This window comes from Triturus cristatus, chromosome 5_1 (assembly GCF_964204655.1).
Source record: "Triturus cristatus chromosome 5_1, aTriCri1.1, whole genome shotgun sequence".
Classification (NCBI taxonomy): domain Eukaryota; kingdom Metazoa; phylum Chordata; class Amphibia; order Caudata; family Salamandridae; genus Triturus; species Triturus cristatus.
The window spans coordinates 417308946-417336451 of NC_140587.1; the positions used below are offsets into that span (position 1 = coordinate 417308946).

At 44.0% G+C, this 27506-nt stretch overlaps 1 protein-coding gene across 1 annotated transcript in view; it reads right to left on the reverse strand.

The window, feature by feature from the left end:
* Positions 1–13645: 13645 nt before the first annotated feature.
* The window catches only part of POLR2K (RNA polymerase II, I and III subunit K), a 43338-nt gene continuing 29477 nt past the window's right edge, over positions 13646–27506 (reverse strand). The window contains exons 3-4 of the mRNA XM_085605180.1: positions 21776–21868; positions 13646–13784 (exon numbers count right to left, since the gene is read on the reverse strand). Coding sequence (XP_085461306.1) covers positions 13762–13784; positions 21776–21868 — 116 coding nt within the window. The 3' untranslated portion in view covers positions 13646–13761. The remainder of the gene's footprint in view (positions 13785–21775; positions 21869–27506) is intronic.

Sequence of the window (27506 nt, forward strand, 5' to 3'; positions counted from 1 at the left end):
GCCCACCAGGTACCTCCAGTAAGCGCCACGGAGCTGCGTTGCAGAGAGTTGTAAAAAGGGCCGTGGCCTCAGAACACCTCTCTGCAACGCAGACCCCTGGCGCATACTGGAGGTACCTGGTGGGCTAGTTGGCCCCCAGGATTGAGGAGGAATTAATTCTCTAACTTGAAACACGCCACAGGGCGTGTTTGCAGACATGTCACCCCAGGCCACGCCCCCTTCCTTCACCACTGTGCAAACACGCCCTGTGGCACGTTTAAAGTTGGGGAATTAATTCTCTTTCAATACTGAGGGTCCCTGAGTGCCAAATAGCCCAACAGGTATCTCCAGTATGCGCCAGGAACCTGCGTTGCAGACTGGTGTTCAGAGGCCACGTCCCTTTTTACAACTCTCTGCAACGCAGCTCTGTGGTGCTTACTGGATGTACCTAGTGGGCTAGTTGGACTCTAGAGACCCTCAGGATTGAAGGGGAATAATTTCCCCAACTTAAAACGTGCCACAGGGCGTGTTTGCACAGTGAAGGGAGGGGAAGGTGTAGGAAAGTGGTTCTATATATACTGGACCGAAGTAAAATCAGCTGAACTACGAATTCCGATTTACTCACCTGTTATCAGGAGAGACCTCAGTGCTGCATCTTTGAGACCAGTAGTGATCCTGAAAAGTAATTCTAACTGTACTAACCAGTAACTTGAATTTCCTTCCATAGGCTAACATTTGTTTGTTTCACTTGGAAATTCTTCTAAGTGTGGAGTTTTGGAACTTTAAAATATTCCTCTAAAATCAGCCGAACTACGAATTCCGATTTATTCACCTGTTATCAGGAGAGAACCCAGTGCTGCATCTTTTAGCCCAGCACTGACCCTGAAAAGTAATTCTAACCGTACTTACCAGTAACTTGTATTTCCTTCCATAGGAATCCATTGTCTGGTTTTCACCAGAAAAGTTTCTAAGTGTCAACTTTTAAAATACAATAATATTCCTTAAAAATCACTAGTGTAACCAAAACGCTTTTACTCAACTGTTTACAGGAGATGTCCCAGGACTGAATCTAGGATCCAGTCCTGTGGTTAGAAAAGTAATCCATAAAGTAACTAATTGCATTTAACTAGAAATTCCCATTGAGCCCAATGTTGCCTTGGGTTTGAAATTATGTTGCCCATTGCAACAACTGTAACTACTGTACTTAAAAGTCTATTGCCTATTTGCAAAGTATTTATACTAAAGTAATTCATTCTGAGAAAGTATATTTTGTAATGTAATGTATAATGTAATTTAAAAAATAAAATCTAAAAATAAATAGTTAAAAAAAATTTAGTAAATCAGTATCAAAAAAATTTATAACAATTAATACATTTAAAAATTGTCATTTACAATACCTTAGAAATTCACTGAAAAAACCATAGGTTTCAGAGGCGTTCTAGTTAGCTGGACATTTCACTCATACAAAACCATTGAAATTCCCCCGTTATAGTTAGTTCAACTAACTATAACTCGCGCGCCCTCAATGCACTGCTGATGACGTCACTTATTACATCACTCATGACAATCAATCAAGGCATTTATATAGCGCACTACTCACCCGGAGGGTCTCAAGGCGCTAGGGGAGGGGGGTCCGCTACTGCTCGAACAGCCAGGTCTTGAGCTGCTTCCTGAAGGCAAGGTGGTCCTGGGTCAGGCGGAGGTGGGTCGGGAGGGAGTTCCAGGTCTTGGCGGCCAGGTAGGAGAAGGACCTTCCTCCTATGGTGGCTCTTCGGATGCGGGGGACGGCAGCAAGGGCGTGGCCGATCGAAGCTGGCGTGTGGGAGCGTAGAAGTTGAGGCGGCTGTTGAGGTATCCTGGGCCTTGGTTGTGTAGGGCTTTGTGTGCGTGGGCGAGGAGACAGAAGGTGATTCTCTTGTTGACCGGGAGCCAGTGCAGATCTCTCAGGTGACCGGAGATGTGGCTGCGACGGGGGATGTCCAGGATGAGTCGTGCTGAGGCGTTCTGAATCCGCTAGAGTCTCTTCTGGAGTTTGGCGGTGGTTCCGACGTAGAGGGAGTTGCCGTAGTCCAGACGGCTGGTGACGAGGGCCTGGGTGACCGTCTTCCTGGTCTCGGTGGGGATCCACCGGAAGATCTTACGTAGCATGCGCAGGATGTTGAAGCATGACGAGGAGACGGCGTTGACTTGTCTGGTCATGGAGAGGGAGGAGTCCAGGATGAAGCCCAGGTTGCGTGCGTGGTCTGTTGGTTTGGGTGCGCTGCCCAGGGCGGGGGGCCACCAGGAGTCGTCCCAGGCGGAGGGTGAAGATCCCAGGATGAGGTTTTCCGTCTTGTCCGAGTTTAGTTTCAGGCGGCTGTTCGTCATCCACTTGGCTACGTCTGTCATCCCTTCGTGTATGTTGGCTCTGGCGGTGGCGGGGTCGTTGGTGAGGGAGAGGATCAGCTGGGTGTCGTCGGCGTAGGAGATGATGTTGAGGTTGTGTTGGCGTGCGATGGCTGCGAGGGGGCTCATGTAGGCGTTGAAGAGGGTTGGGCTGAGCGAGGAGCCTTGAGGAACGCCGCAGATGACTTCGGTGGCTTCTGATCTGAACGGGGGAGGCGGACTTTCTGTGTCCTTCCGGTGAGGAACGAGATGATCCATTCCAGTGCCTTCTCCTGGATTCCGACGTTGCTGAGGCGCCGCACTAGGGTACGGTGGCAGACAGTGTCGAAGGCCGCGGAGAGGTCTAGGAGGATGAGGGCCGCTGTTTCTCCGTTGTCGAGCAGGGTTCGGATGTCATCGGTGGCTGCGATAAGGGCGGTCTCGGTGCTGTGGTTGGCCCGGAAGCCAGACTGCGAGAGGTCGAGGGATCCGTTAGTCTGCTTGTTGACGGTCTTCTCGATGACTTTTGCAGGAAACGGGAGCAGCGAGATGGGGCGGTAGTTCTTGAGGTCGGTGGGGTCGGCTGATGGCTTCTTTAGTAGAGCGCTGAGTTCGGCGTGCTTCCAGCTCTCCGGGAAGGTAGCGGTGTTGATGATGTCCCGCAGGTGGGGTGCGATGACAGCGTCGGCCTTGTTGAAGACGTGGTGAGGGTAGGGGTCGGTCGGAGAACCGGAGTGGATGGAGTTCATCGTGCGGATGGTGTCTTCGGTGCTGATCGGGGTCCAGGCGAGGAGGGTGGTGGTGGGGGGCGGTGGTTCAGTCATGGCGTGCGTCGGTTGAGTGTTGAAGCTGTTGTGTATGTCCGCGATCTTGTTGTGGAAGTAGGAGGCGAGGGAGTTGCAGAGGTCTTGCGAAGGGGTGATGTCGTTGTTTCCGGCGTTGGGGTTGGAGAGCTCTTTAACGATGTTGAAGAGTTCCTTGCTGTTGTGTGCGTTGTTGTCCAGTCGGTCCTTGAATGCAGTTTTCTTGGTGGCGTGGATCAGTTGGTGGTGTTTTCGGGTGGCGAGCTTGAGGGCAGTCATGTTGATCGGTGTTGGGTCTCTGCGCCAGGTTTTCTCGAGTGCTCGGCAGTTCTTCTTGGAGCTCTTGAGTTCGTCGGTGAACCATGGGGCTTTCTTGCTGCCGGGTCTGCTGGGCGGGGTCTTCAGAGGGTCGAGGTCGTCTGCGCAGTTGCTGATCCACTTCGCGAGGTTGGTGGCCGCCTGGCTTGGGTTTGTTGCGCTGGTGGGAGGGTTCATGCTCAGGGAAGTCGCGAGCTGGTCGGCTGTGATCTTGTTCCAGTTTCTGCGTGCAACCTGTTGCTGGTGGTGGTGGATCGTGGTCCTACTGAAGCTGAAGTGGACGCAGCTGTGGTCCGTCCAGTGGAGTCCGGTGGCGTGGCTGACGGCGATGTCCTTGCTGGATGAGAAGACGGGGTCGAGTGTGTGTCCGGCGTAGTGGGTGGGGGTGGTCACCAGCTGCTTGAGACCGAGGTTGGCGAGGTTGTCCAGCAGGGTGATGGTGTTGCGGTCGTTGTTGTTCTCCAGGTGGAAGTTGAGGTCCCCGAGGAGGAGGTAGTCCGCGGAGAGGAGGGCGTGCGGGCTGAGGAAGTCGGCGATGTCTTCGCTGAATTGTGTGCGTGGGCCCGGGGGTCTGTAGATGAGGGTGCCTCCGAGGGTGGTCTTGGGGTTGATGTGGATCTGGAAGTGCAGGTGTTCGGCGGGTGCGAGGGTGTCGTCGGTGTTGGTCGTGATGCGGATGGTGTTCCTGTGGATGATGGCGATACCTCCTCCTGTCTGGTTGACGCGGTCCCTCCGGATGATCTTGTAGCCGTCCGGGATGGCGATGGCGGGTGCTGAGGAGGCGTTGATCCAGGTTTCTGTGAGGAAGGCGACGTCTGGGACTGTGGTGTCGAGCAGGTTCCAGAGTTCGACGGCGTGTCTGTGGATGGAGCGGGTGTTGAGCAGGATGCACTGGAGGTGGTTGCTGCTGGTGCTCGGCTTGGTCGGTGCTGGTGTAGTGCAGGTCCGGGTGCAGGTGAACTTGCAGGAGTGGCAGCAGAAGGGTCCGTGGGTGCGTCTCGGGGTGGCTCGATAGCATCCCGGGATTCGACCGGCGTTGAGTGCGTAGAGTTCGGTGGCGTCATAGGTCCGGCGGGGGCCAGGGGTCCTGGCACTGGGCGCGGTCCAGGCGTGGGCGGGCGCAGACAGACATGGTCAGTGACATCACTGATGACATCATCCTTGTGATAGAGTGGCAGACCTCCTCTCACCCTAATATAACCTTTGATACACATACTCAAAAATAGAAACTAATATTTTCTAAACAATGGTCATACCAATGCCAGTTACAACAACCTATTCATTCTAAGCTCTACATACACATCCACTCATACACCAACAGTTCTATATAGTCACTCATACATGTACTCACTCATATGTACTCATACACCTATACATCCTGTTACACACTGCCACTATCCATAGAGTTACTCACACACAGTCACTCATGCTAATAAAGATTCAAACATCCATGTACTTGCATATACAGTTATACACACACCAGCACACTTACTTATACAGAAAGTTACACATACTTACTCTTTTAAAAAAATCAATTAAAGAAACACATACTTCTTCATACAGGAACTCTTCCAATCTCTCACTCTCACATATACTCAATTATATACAGCAATACTCACATATACTAGTTTAAAACATATGTAGTTACTTATAAAGACACTATTGAGACAGTCATTCACTCACTAACACACCCATACACACACTCATCCACCTATACAGTCCTGCACACATGCGGTCTTCAACACATACAAACAGTGACGTACTCATTCATGCATCTATGCACTAAGTAATACCCTCCACTGAACCAGACACTCAGACACTCATACTGATACTCGAAAAACCAAGTAATAACCCATATAGACACTCATGTAGCTACTCACCAACCCATGCAGTCACTTATACACAAAGTGAGAGACTGATACAGATATTTACATATTTAAACATGTATTCACTAAGATACACTTAATCAGTCCGTTATACAATCAATTTTACAAAAAAAATAATCATCCATTTAGACACTTATATACCCATTTATTCTTCCATCAACCTTGAGGTCTACATATATTAAAAAAAAAAAAAAAAAAAAAAAAAAAAAAATCAGAAAGACATTCACTGGATGGTGTCATCAGTGATGTCATTTGAGATGTCATCAGTGAGGTCATGAGTGAGGTCATGAGTGATGTCACTGACCATGTCATGAGTGATGTAATATGGGACGTCATCAGCAGTGCATTGCGGGTGCGCGAGTTATAGTTAGCTGAACTAACTATAATGGGGAATTTCAATGGTTTTGTACGAGTGAAATGTCCAGCTAACTATAACGCCCCTGAAACCTATGGTTTTTTCAGTGTATATATATATATATATATATATATATATATATATATATATATATTATCTACTGGCGGTCGCCAGTAGATAGTTAGGACCGTGTTTCCCTAGGAAATCTGAAAATTCTATTTTGAATAACTTTTGCGCCGGTTGACGAATCCTCGCGAAATTTTCAAAACTAATGGGGCGCTCCGCTCAGCACCTACCCTGAAAGTCTCGGAGTGATTAGTCAAGCGGGGGCTGAGAAAAAAGGGGGGGGTCCCAAAACACGTTTTCCCCATGCATTTTCCCATAGGACCTTTAGTCGAAGGTATAGCCCGAACGGCTGAACAGAATTACTTGAAATTCGGCAAAGAGGTAGTCCTCAGGTCAGGCATGTGCCTTTTGCATATATGGTGTCAATCTGTTCAGTAGTTCCTGAGAAAATTGCAGTTAAAAGTACATAAATATCTATAGGCGCGCACCGTGCGTGCACCATAACGTGCGCAAGCGTAATTCTGATTGGTGGTTACATGTCAGTCAACATTCGAATCGGTCGAAATCAGGAAGTGTCGGCCGCCATTTTGTGTGTGACAGTGAAAAAGAAAGGTGGAGAACGTGAAAAGGGGGCAGGGTAGAGAGTTCCTGACCCCCTAGCCTTTGTAAGGGGGTCCCTGAAGAACCCCGAAGGGTGAAAAAAACATTTTATTTTTGTTTCAAAAAACCGCGGGGTGCGCGCACCGTGAAAAACCTTAAAAAAAAAAAACATTTTAAACGAGCCATTCCATATTACAGGATACAGTCAATCTATAACTATATACATAGGTAGCTTATTGTAAAATAAATATAGAAAAAATATAATAAAACATACATAACTTAGCATTTAAAAATCCTTACAAATTCACTTAAAAAAACCATAGGTTTCACACACGTTATAGTTAGCTGGACATTTCACTCGTAAAAAAACATTGAAATTCCCCCGTTATAGTTAGTTCAGATAACTATAACACGCGCGACCGCCACTCTATCACAAGGATGATGTCATCAGTGATGCCACTGACCATGTCATGAGTGATGTAATATGTGACGTCATCAGCAGTGGATTGCGGGCGCGCGAGTTATAGTTATCTGGACTAACTATAACGGGGGAATTTCAATGGTTTTTTACGAGTGAAATGTCCAGCTAACTATAACATGTGTGAAACCTATGGTTTTTTAAGTGAAATATATATATATATATATATATATATATATATATATATAAAGTACTCCATAGATGAGCCGCAGTTGCATCTTCACCACTGTAACAGCATACACGGACATGGACCAGATAAATAAGTGCTAATTATTTTATTTTGTGCAGTTTTGCCGCCATAACGTTTCGGCTCCTCCGAGCCTTGATCACATGACAACATGAACAAATGAGACCATGGTTTTTAAAGTGACTGTGCATAACAAAAACCGATCATGTGACTGATTTGTTAGAAGAAATGGATGACAGACTTCGATGCAAATCCATAGAAGCATTTGTAGTTTTAGTGCATCAGTATAAATAGTTAAAATATACAGATTTAAAACCTACAATATAATTTTTAAAAATATCATATAACACTATTTACACAAACCTGATATATGTGCAACAAGTGGCAACAAATGTGCAAATCGCGCTAGTGTGCAAAAAATGATGCTGTAAACACTGTTTCATTTCAAAATTAATGAGGATATATGGATAAATCCAATGTGAATTAAATACCTCTTCTGAATAATATCGCTGTTTATGCGGCATATATTTCACGCAAGGTAAAATCCTTAATGAAAGAAACCAATATGGAGTCCATCAAATTGTAAATACCTTTCAACGACTGTAAAATGCATCTCATATTACGGACATTGTATACACGTTGGTGTTAACAAATTGCTATGTTTGCCAAGTATCTGCAATGCTATTGAGGTAGTGTATTATAACTGTGTAACAAGGTGTACTTCCTGAGCGACTATGGCAAGTCATGGGATGAATCCCTTATTATATTAGTCACTGTCATCAAACCTTCTACTACAAAGAGTAAAATAATACTCTTAGTCTATCGGTTAAATTGTGCAAATGTGCATAAAATAAAAAGTGCTACACCATATACGTAAACAATAAATAAATCCAAAGTGAATAATCTAATCATATTTAAACCAATATAAATACCTGATGTTCTAAAATGGGGAAATTTTATTTCTCTAATAGCAGGTAAAGCACTTATATACAAGTTCAGTTGAGTATTCAGTGATTAGTATCAGTTGCCATCATTGTTGCGATCAACATATTCTTTATCTTAACATACTGATTAGTCCTTAGTGTATTGGGAACATAGAAGAACTGAAAACCATGAACAATATGAAAAATGAGGATAACCTAATTGTTACCTTCAGCCAGTTTTCTGCTTCTGCATTTAATGATTAAAATATTATTGTAATAGCAGCTAAATTACAATAAGCGGAGGGGAAGAAAGAGAACCCTAACCCGTCTACCATAAATCCTCTAGAGAGAAATAGCTATACCAATCGCACCCTCTTAATATTGGAAAGGTCTAATACAATAAATAATTATCAAAAAGGTAAAAGACCGCTCATGGGCCTAACCTGCTAGGATAAAAACGTATACTTTCTGTGGATATATATCAACCATAGTTTTTTAGGGTAGACAGGTATGCAAGTCCTGTGATATTTAACCCCCCTGGATGTTTAGTATCGAGCTGCAAAACATACCTCGTGTCGAGTTTGCGAAGCTTATATTCTCGGTCGCCTCCTCGCCTGCTTGCAATTACAGCTTCAATAACATAAAATTTCAGGCCCTTATTATCGCTGTGGTGGAATTCTTTAAAATGCCTGGCTACAGGATAAGTATTATCTTGGTTTGCTATTGCCCAAAGGTGTTGCAAAATGCGTTTATGAACAGCATGTTTTGTGCTTCCAACATATCTTAGTTGGCATGGGCATTGAAGTACATAAATAGCAAACTCAGTCTTGCAAGTAAGTACCTTGTTGATACGATGTTCCTTATCGCTGAAACCGTCTTTAAACGATTTCATATTGATGCCATGGATACAAGACTTGCATGTTTTGCATTTAAAGAATCCACTGTTGGTCTGTAACCATGTAGTTTTTTCAATAATTTCCGGGCTAGTATTGACCAATCGGTCCCTCATAGATGGGGCCCTGCTGTAAGTAATGGAGGCTCTTTGAGGAAGGGTAGGGCCAATAACAGGATCACTTGGAACTGTAGGCCAATTGCGATTAATGATTTTAAACAATTGTGTGTGTTGTCTATTGTATCCTGTAATAATTCTGAATGGACTGATTGACATAGGTAACTCATCATGTGTCATTTTTGTAATGGTTCCAAGGAGGTCTGTGGGTTTGTAAGTGTCGAGGAGTTCTTGTCTGCTGACTTTCATAGATTTCACTACAGCGCTATCAATGACTTGTGTACTGTAACCCCCTTTCTAAGAACCTAATCCTACTTGCTTGTTGAGCTAATTGAAGATCTTGTTCACTGCTGCACATTCTCCTTAAACGGAGCATCTCTCCGTAAGGGATACTAGTTATCAAATGTGTAGGGTGCGCACTGCCCGCATGAAGGATGATATTACCTGTGGTGCTCTTTCTGAACAATCTTGTTTGGATCTTATTGTTGCTAATGAACACCTCAGTATCCAAAAAAGTAATATTAGACTGGCTCATTGTTACTGTAAATTTGAGGTTGAATTCATTTTCATTGATCATGGAGATAAAATCCTCCGCCCGTTCTTTACCATCCCTCCAAACAAGTTGTCAATGTAACAATACCAAGCAATCACATTTGTTCTGAAGATAGTCTCATATTTGACTTTGAGGACCAGTTCCTCCCAAGCACCCATGTGTAAGCAGGTGTAGCTTGCAGAGAAACTGGCCCCGATTGCCACACCCTGCAACTGGCGGTAGAGAAGATTATTATACATAAAATGTTGTTACATAGACAGAATTCAAGCATTTGCAGCAAAATTACATTGTGATCCTGATATTGCTCTGATCTCGGAGTTAAATAGTACTTGACTGCAGATATACCATCAGTGTGCACAATGCTCGTATATAGTGCTGTCACATCAAGCGCGAGCAACCAATCGTTATCCATCCATGAAACCTGCTGTATTTTTGCTGGGTGTACCGCAGGAAGCCCCTCAGCGAAACAAATGCAGTTTCACAACCCAAAAAATATAGTATTTAAAACCGAGCGGTGTGCTGATGAAAGAAAATCTGTACTGGCCATCAAATGCTGACAAATCTTTGAGAAACACTTTCCCATAACCAAACGTTTATAGAAGGTGAAGACATCGTCGACTCCTTCACTTGTCCAACAATGCGCTAGTAATGGACGTTAAATACCCTCTCAATAAGGAAGAAACATATTCAACCAGAGAAGCCCTTACCATTGTAGAAGTTACATTAATATATATTTTTTAAATATTGGAGCTTTTACACACCAAAATGATTATACACAACATTAAAATACGAATTTTACGAATGAAGAAAATGAAAGTCTCAGTGACAAAGCCAGTGCAGCCGTTGAAAGTGTTCCAGAGCACAGGGAAAAATATTGTGCACTCACCAACACAAATATTAAGCCTAAAAGCCATTTTCAAAGTGAAAGTGTGCAATTGGCATAGCCAATAGGTCTCGCCTTTGGGACCTTATAAGTGTTTAGCCATACAACAGTTGATGATGTTGCACCAAGGATATTGTGCTGGAAAACTAAACACTTATAAGGTTGTTTTTAGGGGGGCGGGGGCGCACATGTCAAGCTGGTGGGGCTTCTTCCAAATAGCAACCATCGAGTGTGAACGCGTATATACGTGCATACACACACACACACACACACTCTCTCTCAAATGTTTAAACCCACATGGCGGCTGCGCACGTGCACGCTTGTGTGAACGCAAGCGCTAGGCCACCAAAAGCTTGTGGCAGCACTTTGAAAACCCACATACTAAATTTCTCGCAGAGCAGCGCATGCGCTGGCTCAGCAACACCTAAAAAGGCATCTGCAACCAATGGCACAAAGACTCACAAGGTGGGATGACGGATGGCACTGTGGGGCGGGGGGTATTCCCAATTGTTCCAGTTGGAGCCAAGAGGCTGCTTCTGTGTCCCCGAGTTTTAAAGGGGTGGTGGGCAGGAAGTTTGGGCTGCTGCTGGAGCATGTCCCAGCTTTTGCCCTTTCTTTGAATGTGGTGAGATTTATGTGCACTGCTTCTTGAAGCTACGAGTAGCCACTCACCTGCTGCTGCAGGCCAGTGTCCTAGCCTATGACCTGTGCTGCCACTGTCAGTAATATTATACCATCTGGGCGGAGCCATGTCCCATACAAGACCAGGACAGTTAAGCAGACCTCCGTAGGCTTCGGAACGGTGTAGCATTTTCACGACATTTGAACAATTGTTTCACGCATGTACTACAGATGTCAGTTTGTTTTAAATAGCCTCGATAGTGAGGATGTGGCATAACATCCAGAGCATACACAAATACACACGCATATAAATAATACATACATTTACAATACATACATGGGGCGTGTCTTTTAGGACATCATTAATATCACTGCAACATTTCCAATGTAAGTATCGATGAAACTGTGCACGGCATATTTGGTACCCAGGCTCTAACCATCCATCCATTTGTTGTTTCTATGAAGGTATCCCTCAATCTCCAAGGTCTAGGTCTGTGGTCTCTTTCAGATACAACACAATGTAGTCTCTCCCGGTGTAGTTAGGACTCTTCTTTGAATCCCCAGTTGACAACTGGCTCTCAAAGAGTGTCCCACAGACGTTTGTTACCGCCCAATGGATTCCCTGCTGTCCCTGTTTTTTTGTCACTCTGTCCTCTTACCTCAGTGCTTAAAGTTAGGCACCAGCCCCCCTACTGTCTGCTTCACTGTTCTGGTTTATAAAGGGTTAGGCTCTAGAAGATAAGCATAAGTATCCAGAGACCTCCCGTACCACCCTTCATGCTTCTGGAGGGTCTTAGGATACTACCAACCTCATTCTTTTTCAGGACTACCCATGCTTGCCACCCTCTTGGTTGTCACACCCTTCTTCAATTCCAGCCTCCAGGTGCTACTCAGATGGTGCAAGGGAGCGCCATTTGTCTTGCAATATTCTGCAGCAATGAACATGAGGGCGTGTAAGATTCAATGTGGCATGACAGACTTGAAAGGGACTGGTCTGTTGCCCCCGATCACAACAGTTGCAAGATCTGCAGAAGCTTCTTTCGTTAATCCTTTTTTATTCTTAGCTGCACATGCACACATGGATGAGCAGGAAGGAAGCAATAACTGAGCTAACCTGCCACCCAGGGGCACCAAAGGTGAACTCAGGGAGCTGGAAAATTAAAAGCAGCTGATTCCTACTGCTCCCAAAATGTTTGCATGCACCGACAAAATAAGAAAGCGGTAGAAGAGGTTGCACTATATCGCTGTCAATGCTGTTGTCTCAAAGTCCAGGGCAATACTCACAACAGGAAACTTCAGGGCTCAAGCGGAATACCTTTGTTATGTTGTTATCTGAGTTTATATAGTGCACAGCTGCCTCAGCAAAGAGGCGTCCCGGCGCTGCCAGCGTCAGAAGGATCAGGGCTAAGAGACAAAGCAAGGCGCAAGGAACATACCGAAGGACAAGAAATGACTAGGCAGAGGGAAAAAGAAAAGTTTTGATTGCTTTCCTAAAGTCCAGCAGGCGATCCTTGCTACGGATCTGGGGAGGCAAAGAATTCCATAGCTTGGCTGCCAAGCAACAAAAGGATCGGCCCACGGCCCAAAGGCGCTTCACACGGGGGACTCTAACCTTAAAAAGGTCATCATTTTTGATGGAACTCCTCCTCGAGATTGTGTAATTTTGTTCCAAATTTAGGTAACCGCCCTAAGCCCATAGTATTTGTAGGCAGTTACCTTCAGGAAATACTGGCAGCATTACACTGGAGCCAATATTGGTAAAACCTCAGCGTGCTGGTCAAATTTCCACCCTTTTCCTATCAAGTCTCCATTATCAATGACATTTTCTCATCGTGGCACGAACTTAGAACATTCTTCATTTTGGCCACGCACAAACTTCTGGTTTATACCCAGAGACTTTAGAAGGCCGGAGCAAGTAAACTAACCCACAATTCACTGGTTGTTAATTAAGCAGCAAATTAGGTTCAATGCAGTCTGGTATTTTAAGCTGAGCCAATAATCACAGAAGTCTTTCTCACCCACAGGTTTCACAGGCATATTGCTGCTTGAGTCCTCCGTTGTTACTTAACTCATAATCTGCTCAATGATCCAAAATTCAGTATACCCGAGGGTGGCAGAACTTCTAGAGTCAAGTCAATGGGCACTAACTTGACGCTCCATAACATCATGAACCTTGGCAAACCAGAAAGTAATCACCTCTAGGGATCCCTGTCCATTTGGATTCTAGGACCACGAAGCCACCAGAGTGGGAACATTAGTATTACATAAGCGCTAGAACTGAACAGGAGCATTAAATGCACATATTGTTTCTCAACAGAGCGAGGTCATAATTCAATTAATAAAAGTATGAAGCTGCAATAAGCCATGTTTTACAATTAAGGACTTAAACAGACTGCAAATCTCAAAGGAAAAACATCCTGCTGAAAGATTATTAGATTAACAACAATCTGTATGGAGATAAAAATTTGAAAACAAAAACAATGTTATTACTACAATGAAAAAAAACACACTGATTATTCCAAAGAAAGTGTTAATTTTTTAACAGTCCATTTTTAACGTTGAACTGCATTTCTAAAGGAGCTGTACCCACATCAGATACTGAATGATCAAATGAAACAAATCGTTTTAAAATGTTTAATAACAGTTTTAGAAAACACAGGTTCGTAAATCAGGACAAACATTTTGCATAATCCAACAGTGAAAGGGGAAATCAGATTCCAAAGTAATGCTGGTGCATCATCGTGCATCAAAAACGACCACTGGTACAAGATGAGTTAAGGAACAAATACTTGCAATTAGAAATATATTACAAATTACAAAGGTAGGACAACTCAACCAGGCCATTACCTTTTGTTTAGTGAAACCATGTTAGTGTCTATATACAAAGAGCGAAAGGCATTGCACATAGAGAATCTAGAATTTAATAGCAAATTTTGGGGCCCTTATATACCAGACCTGTTTGATCAAACTGGTTACTAGTGTCACCAGATGTTTCATTTATTAAGGCACCTATTCTTAGGAATAAAAACGCAGACAATCTAGAAAACCCACAAAACTTTGACCTTACAGGGTCTCCTCAAACTCAAAAGGAGTATGTTGGCAGCACTGAAAACATTACAAAGGACCTCATTTTTTGCATGCATATATACACGCCAAATAAAGTCACCTCTAACCTGGGTTTCCTATGAGACCTATATGAGAGTGAAGCTTTTGAAATGAAAAAAGCCCCAAAGTACTGATAAACAGGGAACTGAAGAAGCTAAAGCACTTCACTAAGAAGACAAAGATAAATAACTAATATTACCATCAAGGTGTTCTGATAACATTTATAAACCAGGATCGAATACAGAGTGGTTTATAAATGTTACCAGAACCCCGAGATGGCAATTTCGGACTATTAAACATTAGTCATTATATATTCTTTATATGGAAAGATTCTTGATTTTAGTACTCTTCAGAAAGATTCATATAACTTTGCTTTTTGCCTAAGACTGCAGATAGACTGTCAATGTTTTAGTAAAAATGTGTTTTGTTGGGGATAATATGCTTATATTTAAAATGCGATTTACGCAACGTGTATTGTTGCAAGTTAAATTTTAACTGGAATGTTCATTGTAAGGTAATTAAAAACATTGTGCTTTTCTTTTGGTGGTAGATTGCCACTATAGAAAATGTTTGGCCTGCAAGGCTGATTTTGTCAGTTGTACTGATCAATGCTCTGAGGGCAGCAGTCATTGTGTAAGCATTTTCCTTCTTTGTCAGCACAGAAAGAAAGACAAACTCCTCTGTTAACCATCCATTTAACTTTACTTTTTTAGGAAAAGCGAATTCAGCAATGCATTATGGGAACATTTTCAGTTAAGATCTCTTTTCTGTGAAATATGAGTTTTGAAACCACTGGCAAACATTTAATAAGAATGTTTACCCATGGTAGTATATATGGAGGAAGTCCGCCTTTTCTGTCTGATCACCCCAGTTTTTTAACCCATTTTTTTTTTTGCTGGCTTCAGAACTCCATACATTTTAGTCCTGCTAACCAGTAGTAAAGTACTTATGCTCTCAGATTATAACATGGTTGAATTAGCATATTCCTATTAGGCATATTTTCCTGCACTAGAAGGTACAAAGTGTACCCACGGCTTAGAAGTAACTGCCACTAGTGGACTGCAGCACCTATTATGCCATCTACTACAATGGCAATGCAAACATGGATTGAGGCCTATCATTGCTGCCCGACTATAGCAGTGTAATAAAATATTTCAATTCTATTAATTCTAATAAATCCTTTTTGACGGATAAAAAGTTCCTTCTAAATATTAACACAAGTTACCCATATGTAGGTCTTGTAGCCCAAAAAGGAATGTGCATGGTATTTAAAAAGTAGGACACAGTAACACTAGATTTCTACATGTCCTTAATGTGACCAGCACCCAAAAGCTATTTTCACAGTGGCAGTCGTAGCGGTCCTGTGTAGAAAACCAGAATACAGTATCTCTGAAAAAGGGCCAGCTAGCAAAATAATTTTTAAACAATTTTTATAAGTTAATAAAAATCCAATTCAATTGTGAAGCTGGATTTTGATAAATATTTAGGAAAGGTAACTACTAGACAGTTACCTTTTCCTTGCCTAAAGTTCCAGAAGGCTAAATTAGCATTAAATCGCAAGCTTCTCTCAGGCTATATTAAGGTGTGAAATTCTTCTCAGGAGTTACACAATAGGTCACTGATTGACAGGGTGATCTGAATGGGCAGTGATGATTCCTTTGAGCCCAGTGGAAGGGTGGGAGCTATGTCCATCCTGTTGTCAAAAGCTGGACAGGTCAGTTGAGCCACATAGAACCCCTGGGGCACACTTGAAAGGGGAGAGAACAGGATGCAACGACAATGCTTGTGGAGCCACAGTGTGGTTGCTGAGGGACTGGTTTTATTCTACGAGAACTCTCTCTGGGTTTATTATGGGTAGAGTGGCTGCATAAAATAGGATTTTAGTGCTGGGTGTGGGAGGACACTAGTATTACCATAGTACACACACCCAGCACTAGAGACCAAGCTTAGTGTGGCTGATGACTTTAGTCATCTTGCAAATGCCCAAAGTGGGTATGGTTGAACCCAGGAACTTTTATCCTATTGGTTCGGGCAGGCCCAGGAGCCATTCCCACACGCCAACTGGTGTCAGGCATAAATGTGGCACCTCTAGGCTCAAATTTCAAAAATATTATTTGGAACTGAGGAAGAACAGGACTGAACCTGCTGTGGAGACAAAAGAGGAGGCCTGAAGGAATGGACCTTTTTCCTCTAGTATCCAGGACAAAGTGGAGTCCATTGGTCATCAGGCTGAGCTCCTGTTCAAGCTACAGGGATACAAAAAGCTACAAGAGGCCTTTTTCTGGAAGTACCCAGCTGGAGCAGTGGCAAGTGGACTTGAGCCTGCTGCTGGCCTCTGCTAAGACCCTGTGAATCTCCAAGTGCCTCCCCTAATGTCCTGGGAAGCTTTAGAAGTGTACTCCTGTGGTGGACTGGTAATTATAAAACTAAGGGCCTGATTTATAAATGGCAGAGAGGATACTACTGGTACCTACGTGGCGCCAGGAGGGACGAATAGTCTGAGACGCGCTCACCGTGACGAAAGTGTGACTACAGGGAGCCGCTCTCGCTCCCCCGCCAGTTCAAGCGTAAAGATTGATGAAACTCGGTATTGCTCTGGGAGTGAGTTATGCTACACATTTGGCCTGAGCATTTTCTCAGACTGAGACTGCTCTACTCCACAAGGAAGGAGGTAGGAATACGGCTCAAGGGATCTATTTTCATAGTCCTGATGAAAGCAGAGGACAATGCATTAGCCGGCTGAAACATGTCAACATTTTGCAGATTGGAGGGGTAGAGGGTTCATCACAGCCCGGTATACCACCATCCATTGGGTTTTCAAAAACCTTTTTAATCCGACCAGGAGAATCCACCAATAAATGGTAGTTTGGAGACCCCTGTGTTAGTTTTATTATTCTCTGCACTTTCCTTTTCTTGATCCCCCCTCCCTATTCCTCCACCTTAGACGTTGGCTTGCAGGGAGGTGTGTTAGCAGCCCTATGATGAAGCATGCCACAGATTTCTATGGGTGAGGGCAGTATTAACAACGTATGTGTCTTGTTAATCCACCTCTAAACAATACTGACAATGTTTGTTAAGCCCCATACCTACATGTGTAAAGCTGTATACTGGTAGGTCGGTGTGGGGCTTTTCCTCCTACCGCTTACCTACCGTGTGTGAAAAAAGGAGAGGCTACTCAGTCACAACGGTGATGGAGTTCCCTCCTCGACAATGCACTGCCCCGCCCATCAAATTTAATTGCGGGTGGACCTTGTGTTTGGCCACAGCAGAGACTACTCAGTATCCTTAGTGGCCAAACTTCTCCAATTACCCTGGGGAGTAAGGGCAGTCAGAGAAATGTCTACATGTCCTCCCACCTAATTTAGACTGGCGACATGTAGTCAATTTTTACAGTTTCTTACCACCAGGTTTTGAAAAATGAAAAACATTAGACTGCTGTCCCCGCTATGGGAGAAGACCCCACAGAGAGGGGAGCATTTTTTTTTTTAAAGAAAAAGGTAAAGAAGAAAAATCCTGTGTAGGTATTTTCTTTTGAAAAGAATAAAAAAAAATACTGTTAGCTACAGAGCTGCATCCTTCCGATGCAGACCTGTAGCAAACAGTGAATGCACGGATAGGAACCGCCCTGACGGTTCCTGGCCTTTATAAATGACCGCCTGCTTAGAGGTCATTTATTATAAGATGGGCAGCCTCCACATGGCAGACCCACAGGCCGTTCACCATAATTTAAATCAGGCCCTAAACTGGAAGGTAAAATCTTTGACCAAGATGACCCTGGTCGGTGTATCTGATCTGCCCTGCATTGTGGTCAGCCTCAAATTGCGTCTAGGTTCCGGTCTACCACGAGCATTAACTATCATTAGTGCTCTGTGCTTTTGCACGCTATTTCTATTTAAAACTTTAAAGATTCACAGCTCTAGTTCAACTCATTGGATTTCTGTCATTTTGTTAATTACATTTTTATTCTATTGGTGTAATTTGGTTTGGGATTTTTATTGGTTTGCATTTTGAGTTTATTACTGTTTTTGTACTTCATAAATACCTTACACATTGTCCTAAGATAAGCCTGTCTGCTCTGCGCCATTGCTATCAGAGGGTTGAGCTCGGGTTAGTTTAATGACTTTGAGGGTTCACCCTGATAAGGGTTGTGATTATTCCTTGAGGTAGGTAGTCACCCACCCCAATCAAATGTCTTAAATATACACTATACACACTGAGAAAAAAACCCTTTGCAGTTATAGTTTAGTGAACTAACTAGAACCTGTGCTCTGTCATACTGCTCCTGATTCACATATTACATCACTGATGACATCCTGTAGCCATTGTGACAATGTCCTACATGGTTAGTAGACAAAGTAATTTGACAAGCTACACCTGTGCTTATCTTCTATCACCAATCAAGTGATAATGGACACATCCTTCGACCACATGCTAGACACAAAGCCTCACTTGATTCACCAATATTTGGTGATGTTTTTTTTGCAAAAACAATTTTTATTGCATTACTCAATCACAGTTGTCATCTACAATCAGGACAGTGGCCGCCACCTGCTTATATAACCCATGTCCAAGTACAATCCGAGCCACTTCCAACTACCAATGCACTGTCCCCCAACCCTCCCCTGAACAAACGCGCCCTCCCTCCACCCCCATGCAATATTTGGTGATGTTACCTTCTTCTTACTGATACTCGCCCAACTTCACAGACTTTAACCGCCCCCCCCTCACTTAAAACCTCGAACACCCTTCAAAAATAATTTGTACTCAATTCACCATAAGGGGGTCACAATCTGAAAGACTTCACACAAACTGACATTTTAAGCCAAGAGATTAACAGGTACGCAATTGCCACTAACGCCCCTTCTGCCAGGCATTATGAAAAACCCTCTGTAGTTTGGTAAACTACAATACACACATTCCTGAGAAGAATAAAATGGCACACAACCATAGAGCCATGCTTACAATTCCACTGTGATTTTAAATAACTGTCACCCTTATGTTCTACAAAAACCTGCAGTGCCGCAAAATTTGCATCTAATAAAAGGTCCTGGTTACATATAATTGGTCTACACCAAAGTATTACAACTATTTAACAAGTGCACGTGACCAGCCATCCACTGATAATCTATAGTAAACAGAAACTCACACTTTTTTCTTGCAACAGGCTTGGTCTTTAAGCCACAACCTACTTTCAAACATCCCTTTAAAACCCACATCAGGTTCCCTCAAGCCCTTTAGCTTAACACAGAGTACTTCTTACACCCCAAACTTTACTTGCTTGCAAATGGTGCAGCATATAAAACTTTCAATATGTACATTACTATTTCTATTCAATGCAACCACTCTTGTACATGCAGTAACTATGCTGTATATGGCATGAGGCACTTCACTAAACGTTCTTTTTTAAATAATGCAAGGGTTTATGGAATAACGTGAATAGCAGTATCATGTAAACACAAACAGTGATGCCATGTGATGTAATATTTGAGGTCATAAGCAGAGTATGACAATAGAGCAAGTTATATTTAGTTCACTACATTTTAACTAGGAAAGTAAATTTTTTTCCTGACCAGACCCTTTTCTTTTAATTAGGTTTTTTTTCAGCACTACATTATAAATATCAGCAGGGAGGTTTCTTTGGGCTATCTTCCCCACCTGCCAAAATAGTCGGGGGGGGGGGTGTTCATGTTTGCCCACTCTGCCCCTTATTTGGCCTTTGATAGGTGCCCAAGTCATAACTCACTGTGTCCAACATGCTGAAAACATACATTTTGCAAAGGTTCACAAACATTGAAAAAAACAGTTGTCAGGAGAAAAACATGGCTGTTGTATGCATAGCTAACCATTACTTACGATTCTCAGCGACTATGTACGTTTGAGTCCCATAACCAGAGCCACTGGAACTGTATGACTTTTCTGGCAGTGGCATTTTCCTCAATTATTGATTTGTCACTTTTGCCACATTAACCCATCGCTTATTGGTCTAGAAGGGTGTCAAACTGGTCTTAATGAAGTGAAATCTTTGCAAAGATAGTGCTCACATGTGTGAAAACCATTGACAAAGCCAGTATGTCTTGCCTATGTGGCAGCATGTCTAAAAGATGGAGATTGATTTTTGTTTTTAACCTTACCGTCCCCTTCAAGGGGACGGTAAGGTTAAAAAAAAAATATATGCTATAATGCTGCCAGTGCTGGCCGAGCCATAGCGCTTTTTTTCCTTACGGCGGATGAGACATAGACAGCAGAATAATGGAGGGAAGAAGCAACAAGAACAGTGGGACGAAAGAAGCAACAGGGGGATAGTGGGACAGAAGCAACAGGGATAATGGAAGGGTGGGTCAGAAGAAGCAACAGGGATAATGGAAGGGTGGGACAAATAAACCAACAGGGATAATGGAAGGAGCAACACAGATAAATGCGAGGGTGGGAGGGCAGGAGCATCACAAATAAGAGAGTGGGAGAACAAAGGGGGTGGGAAGGAAGAGGTAACAATGAAGGCAGGGAAAGATAATTTAAAAATACGGTGCCTCCATCAAAGCACCAAAAACAAAAGGAACAAATGATGGACTGAATGCTGAATAATGCAAACATTCACCCCAAGTCACAAAGATCTGGGTTTAATCCATCGTTCTTTTGCTCACCACACCACCCCAGTTTGGACCAAGCAATATGCAAATCAGTCTTGACCTTGTTCCTCACGGGAACAGTCCGCCAGAACGGCCAAGCCAGGTCCTCCCTGGACCGGAAACGAAGCATCTAGGGACCGGTTTCAGGGCATCGCCCCTCATCAGCCAGGCTGGTTCGAATCCAGTGGTGCAGTGAAGCTTCAAGTGACTCAGGGCTTATCCCCACTACTCAGGGGTTAATTAGAAGTCTATTTGTGGAAGCAAAGCAAACGATGTATATTGTTGAATCTGTGTATTTGCGAAAGATTACCATTCTAATTGCAACCAGGGCCCACTGTTAACTCAGAATTGCTGGCATAAGCTTAAACAATCCAAGAGTCAGAATCATAAAGCAACTGGCCCTCACCACTGGCTATTATTTTATCAACAATGTATTTCATAAACGGTAAGCAAAGCCTACACATTCTAATTCAAATCAGTGCCTATTGTTAGCCGCACTTTGATGAAACGTTCTTTTTTAGGTCAAACACCCCTAAATAACCATTTAACATACAAAAATACATGAAGGTTAACATTTGTAATATGGGTGTATAACATGTTATATGGCCACATTTATTTTCACTGGCATGGTACACATCGGCTAGTATTACGAACACCCTGATGCATGTGATGTAATAAGCAGACTCCAGTAGCAGAGTATTTTCAATCATATGCAGTCTAAATAAATGACAGTCATTCCTCAACCTAATTTTTATTTAATGAATTACGGATATTGTGGTGTTTTCTGTCAAATCATCTTTATAGTGAAGAAACTGTTGCCTCCTGTAATCATATTTTCTTGAGAAGATATTTTATTTTGGAGACATTTCAAATAAGTTTGATGATGACACATCTTCTAGTGTTTATTAATGTCAGAGACCCAGAGATAAGAAATAAAAATGTGTTGGTGTAATCAACAGTTAAAACCAAGTATATAAGGACTATGTTGAAGCTCACACAAAATTTTTGAAAAAGGATACATCTCTTTGTTCGTTTCTTGTACATTATTCTGTAGCCACATTCTCTGCATCGGATGGGGTCTCTGGCTTTAATTTCATTTTCGGTGTGACACTCTGTAGATAATAAAACCAGAACACTGTAAATCTAGTACCAACTTAAATATATGCTTTAGTCATTTTGCTAAAGAGAGAATGTGTTCAATGGGGTGCCAGATAGTTCTGCAGTGTATCCAGTCATCATTCTGATTGCCAGAGGACTCAAGGAGAAGCAGAGAAACCAGACAAAATCCCTGGTTAATAGGTACTCAGGAGCGCCATGCTTAAGGGTGGATATTCTACACCAAACTGAGTAAGTGTTTGGATCAAATCAATACATTCTTTATAAGAGGTCTTGCCTCCATGGTACAATTTGAGAGGCAGGTTATATGAAGGATACCTGCTATACATTTGCCTTTGGTAATTTAGCACTATCATTGTTTAGCATTAAGCAACTTGAAATTTCTATTTAAACAAACTAAAGGAAGTTTTAAAGGTCAAAAACAGGGAGGAGCATGCAATCTGTTACAGGCAGGTTAATAATTTCTCAGCGGTGCCAATTTTAACTCGATTCTCAATGTTACAGTTTTCAATGTGCATTTCCCGGCTGATATTTCAAGCAACTGCCCTTAAATAAGCAATTAATTGAAGAAACAAAAATACATAATGTGTAATATGCCCTTAATAGTCAGCTCTTGGTTCTGGTTAAATTTACAACAACCCACTTGTGAGATATCTCTCTCTGTATATAACAGCAAAGATTTCAATAAACAAGAAACCTATTGTTTGATCCAGCAACTGTGTCCGTGTCCTTTTCTAAATTGAAGGAATTGGAATGATTTTTTATATATTACACATACATATACACACATACATGTATATAATTCTGGACTGATTGCATGTTTATAATGTTGTGGGCAACAAAAACCAATAATGGAATTGTAAAGGTAGATCTGTAACAGGGAGGGACATGGGCAGTGTTCTTCCATGACTATGCACAACACGTCACTGTATAAATTGAGAATTTAGACTAGCACAGAGTGAAAAATATCCACTTGCACGGCCAAAACGCGTCCATGGCAACCCACGCTTGTATGAAGGATTGTGCAAAACGTGATTCTGTGCTGTGTTGGTCCTGTACTTGAAATCGGGTGGTGACAGCCACGATATAAAGCAAAAGAAGTAACCAAACCTTCAATCAATCAATCAATCAGTGACACTTATAAAGCGCGCTACATACCCGTAGGGTCTCAAGGCGCTGGGGGGGGGGGGGGTGCCGCTACTGCTCGAACAGCCAGGTCTTCAGCTTCTTCCTGAAGGAGAGGTGGTCTTGGGTCAGGCGCAGGTCGGACGGGAGGGAGTTCCAGGTCTTGGCGGCCAGGTAGGAGAAGGACCTTCCTCCTGTAGTCGTTCTTCGGATGCGGGGGACGGCGGCGAGGGCGTGGTTGGCTGATCGGAGGTGGCGTTTGGGGGCGTAGAAGTTGACTCGGCTGTTGAGGTAGCTCGGGCCTTGGTCGTGTAGGGCTTTGTGTGCGTGGGTGAGGAGGCGGAAGGTGATTCTCTTGTTGACGGGGAGCCAGTGAAGGTCTCTCAGATGTCCGGAGATGTGGCTGGATCGTGGGATGTCGAGGATGAGTCTGGCTGAGGAGTTTTGGATCCGCTGGAGTCTCTTCTGGAGCTTGACGGTGGTCCCGGCGTAGAGGGCGTTGCCGTAGTCCAGTCGGCTGGTGACGAGGGCCTGGGTGACGGTCTTCCTGGTCTCTGTGGGGATCCACCAGAAGATCTTCCGTAGCATGCGTAGGATGTTGAAGCACGCCGAGGAGACGCTGTTGACTTGTCTGGTCATGGAGAGGGAGGAGTCCAGGATGAAGCCCAGGTTTCGTGCATGGTCTGTCGGTTTGGGTGCGGTGCCCAGGGCGGGAGGCCACCAGGAGTCGTCCCAGGCGGAGGGTGAGGAGCCCAGGATGAGGACCTCCGTCTTGTCCGAGTTCAGTTTCAGGCGGCTGGTCGTCATCCACTCGGCTACCTCTTTCATCCCTTCGTGCAGGTTGGCTCTGGCGGCGGCGGGGTCGTTGGTCAGGGAGAGGATCAGCTGGGTGTCGTCGGCGTAGGAGATTATGCTGAGGTGGTGTTTGCGTACGATGGCCGCGAGGGGGCTCATGTAGACGTTGAAGAGGGTGAGGCTCAGGGATGATCCTTGGGGGACGCCGCAGATGACTTCGGAGGCCTCTGACTTGTACGGTGGTAGGCGGACTCTCTGTGTTCTTCCGTCGAGGAAGGAGATGATCCATTCCAGCGCCTTGTCCTGGATTCCGATGTTGCTGAGGCGCCGTACTAGGGTGCGGTGGCAGACCGTGTCGAATGCCGCGGAGAGGTCTAGGAGGATGAGGGCCGCTGTTTCTCCATTGTCCATCAGGGCTCGGATGTCATCGGTGGCGGCGATGAGGGCGGTCTCGGTGCTGTGTTTGGCTCGGAAGCCGGACTGTGAGGGGTCGAGGGATCCGTTCGTCTCGAGGAAGGCGGCCATCTGCTTGTTGACGGTCTTCTCGATGACCTTGGCTGGAAACGGGAGAAGCGAGATGGGGCGGTAATTCTTGAGGTCGGTGGGGTCCGCTGTTGGTTTCTTGAGTAGAGCGCTGAGTTCGGCGTGTTTCCAGCTTTCAGGGAAGATGGCGGTGTCGAAGGAGGTGTTGATGAGGTCTCGCAGGTGGGGTGCGATGACAGCGTCGGCCTTGTTGAAGACGTGGTGAGGGCAGGGGTCGGTCGGAGATCCGGAGTGGATGGAGTTCATCGTGCAGATGGTGTCTTCGGTGCTGATCGGGGTCCAGGCGTGGAGGGTGGTGGTGGGGGGGGGTGGCTGGTCGGCCGTGGTGTGCGTTGGTTGGTTGTTGAAACCTTAATCTAACTACTGTCTCAGGGTGGTGTGGAGCTTAGGGGAGGATATTCCTGTTGACTATCCCAGAGGATGCATGCAGACTGGTAGGGAGTGCAGTGGTGTAGAGTACTTTGGCATAGAGTAGAAAGTAGATTGTTTCAGCGTACAATGGAGTTGCATAGAATGGAGTGGTGCAGAGTTGAGTGGCATGGAGTGTAGTGGCATAGAGAGCATTGACCAGTAGAGAGCAGTGGCGTAGAGAGCAATGGCATATAGTGCAATTTTGCAGAGAAGAACAGAGTGGCAGGGTGCAGTGATGTAAAGTGCATTGGTGTAGAGTTCAGTGGAATAGAGCGCAGTGGCATGGAGTGTAGTGGCATAGAATGCAGTAGAGTGGTGCAGAGTAGAGTTGCACTGCATAGATTGCAGTGCCGTGGAGTGGTGCAGCAGAGTATGGAGTGGTGTAGTGGCACAGAGTGGCATAGACTGTAGTTGTGCAGAGTAGAATGGTGCAGAGTGGAGTGAGGTGCAGAGTGGCGTAGAGTGGATCAGAGTAGATGGTTTCAGAGTAAAGTGGAGTGGTGCCGGGTCCAGTGCAGTGGCATAAAATGTAGTGGAGTAGAGTGGATTGGTACAGAGTAGAGTGCAGTGGCACAGAGTGGTGGGGAGTAGAGTGCAGTGATGTAGAGCAGACTATTTCAGAGTAGAGTAAAATGGCATAGAATGGAGTTATGCAGGGTAGAGTGCAGTAGTATAGATTTGAGTGGCGCAGTATAGTGGTGTACAGTGCTGTAAAGTGGCGTACAGTGCTGTCGAGTAGAGTGCAGTGGTTAAAGTAAAGTGGCGTAGAATGCAGTGGTGTATTTGGTGTAGCGTGCCGTAAAGTAGATTGTTTCAGAGTAGAATGTTGTGGCATAGAGCAGATTGTTTCAGAGTAGAGTGCTGTGGCATACAGTTCTGTGGCATAATGTCGTGGTGTAGAGTAGATTGTTTCAGAACAGGGTGCCGTGGCTTAGTGCCATGGCACATGATAGAGTGCTGTGGCGCAGGACAGAGTGCCACGGGGAAGGACTGAGTGGCATAGAGGGCATTGCCATAGAGTAGAGAGGTGCAGTTTAGAGAGGCGTAGAGTGAGGGGGCTAGAGTGGAATGATGCACAGTAAAGTGCAGTGACGTAGAGTGGGGTGTTGCAGGGTAGAGTGCAGTGGCATGAGTGATGCAGAGTGATGTAAAGTGGAGTATGCATGGTGTGGTAGTGCACTGCCATTACAGACAACACAATTCAATTGAAATGACCATTACATTTAAATTTGGTTGTGTGCTAGAAAAAATAATATAATACAGCATTTCTTCAGCACACTCCCACGAGCTAGCATGATTGTCACATAAATCCTCTCACCTTGAAGTCAAAGTAAGAAAAGTAAACACCAAGCTCCCTTGGAAGACAGAGCCAAACATTCGACCTTTGTCTTTGTATGCACAGCAAATGTGAAAAGATAAAAACAAGATTTAAAGGCCTGTTTACAGAAAACAGGCACTTGTGGAAGAATACAGTAAATAGGGTATGATCCACAGGAGGGACGACCTTCTAGCTGGACAGCCTAAAACAAATAAACCCAGCAAATAGAAAGCAAGCAAATATGAGCTACAAACCACAAAACCAATGGTAAGCAATAAGAGGAATACATACCCAGGGAAACTTTCTGAATATCTCCAAGAGGTCTTTAACAAGCCAGACAGCTGTGCTGTCTATTAGGGTTCGACCTATAAAGGACACTTTCCATAGCAATCTATATTCCTGCCAAATTTCATGTAAAGCCATTTTCTCGCTAATTCGGTTTTAAGTCTATAGAGAATGGATTGGTGGACAAATGTGTTTTGTTCCCCTCACTTTTTTCCTTTGCAAACCCTTAACTAATCATCACGAAATTTTGCATCATCAGTCAATGTAGGAAAAATAAAAATCGGTCTGCAAGTTTCATTGAGATTCAAACGGTGAGAAAGCTATCAGCAAGCACAAATCTGAGGAATTAATTTATCTGACTACTAACTAGTACTAGAGTGGCCACAGCCACTCTGATCGATATAAATGCACTGCTTTCAACCTCACGCATGATATAATGGATTACATCACAAATGACACTGGTGGCATTGCATATCACATTAACATTATCATAAAGGTTACTTTGGATACAGTATCACGACTGTCTGGAGATGTGTCTAATGATATTAGGTTGTCCATACCCATTATTGATTTGTATACATATGGTGTGTTTGTAAGCAGTGCATATTGTTTTCATGGCAGAGATGCTAGTTATGATTTGTATAACCAAAACTCAGATTATTCTTAATAGTTCAAAACCATAACTAAACTTTAACTGTAGTTTATTTAACTCTAACTTCCATTTAACAAAGATGTTCATTATATTTCAGGCTTTTTGGGAGGGAGATGCTACGCTGCATCTATCTTCTATAAAATAAATCACCACTGTCTAAGGCAGAAGGCTGCACAAAGCCGGGGTTGATAACATAACCTGTGGGGAGGGGAGGGGGAGAGGGGGTGTCAGTCATACTCACCTTGGTTTGACCAAAGGACCTGGCCTGTGGTCAGGCTCTCCAGAATCCTTTCCAAAATATACCAGTACAGGACATTACACATCAGAGGACAGAGATGGTACCTGAAACAGTGTACGCTATTTTGAGCTTGGCACAGATTTAATTGATGAAAAATAGCACGACTCTTAAAACACTGGTCATGCTCGTTTCTGTTGGGAGTAGTGGTGGCTTGTTCTTGTTTGGTGAGCGCTGTTGTAGGAAGGTGCGATTTTCTCATCTCTGCCA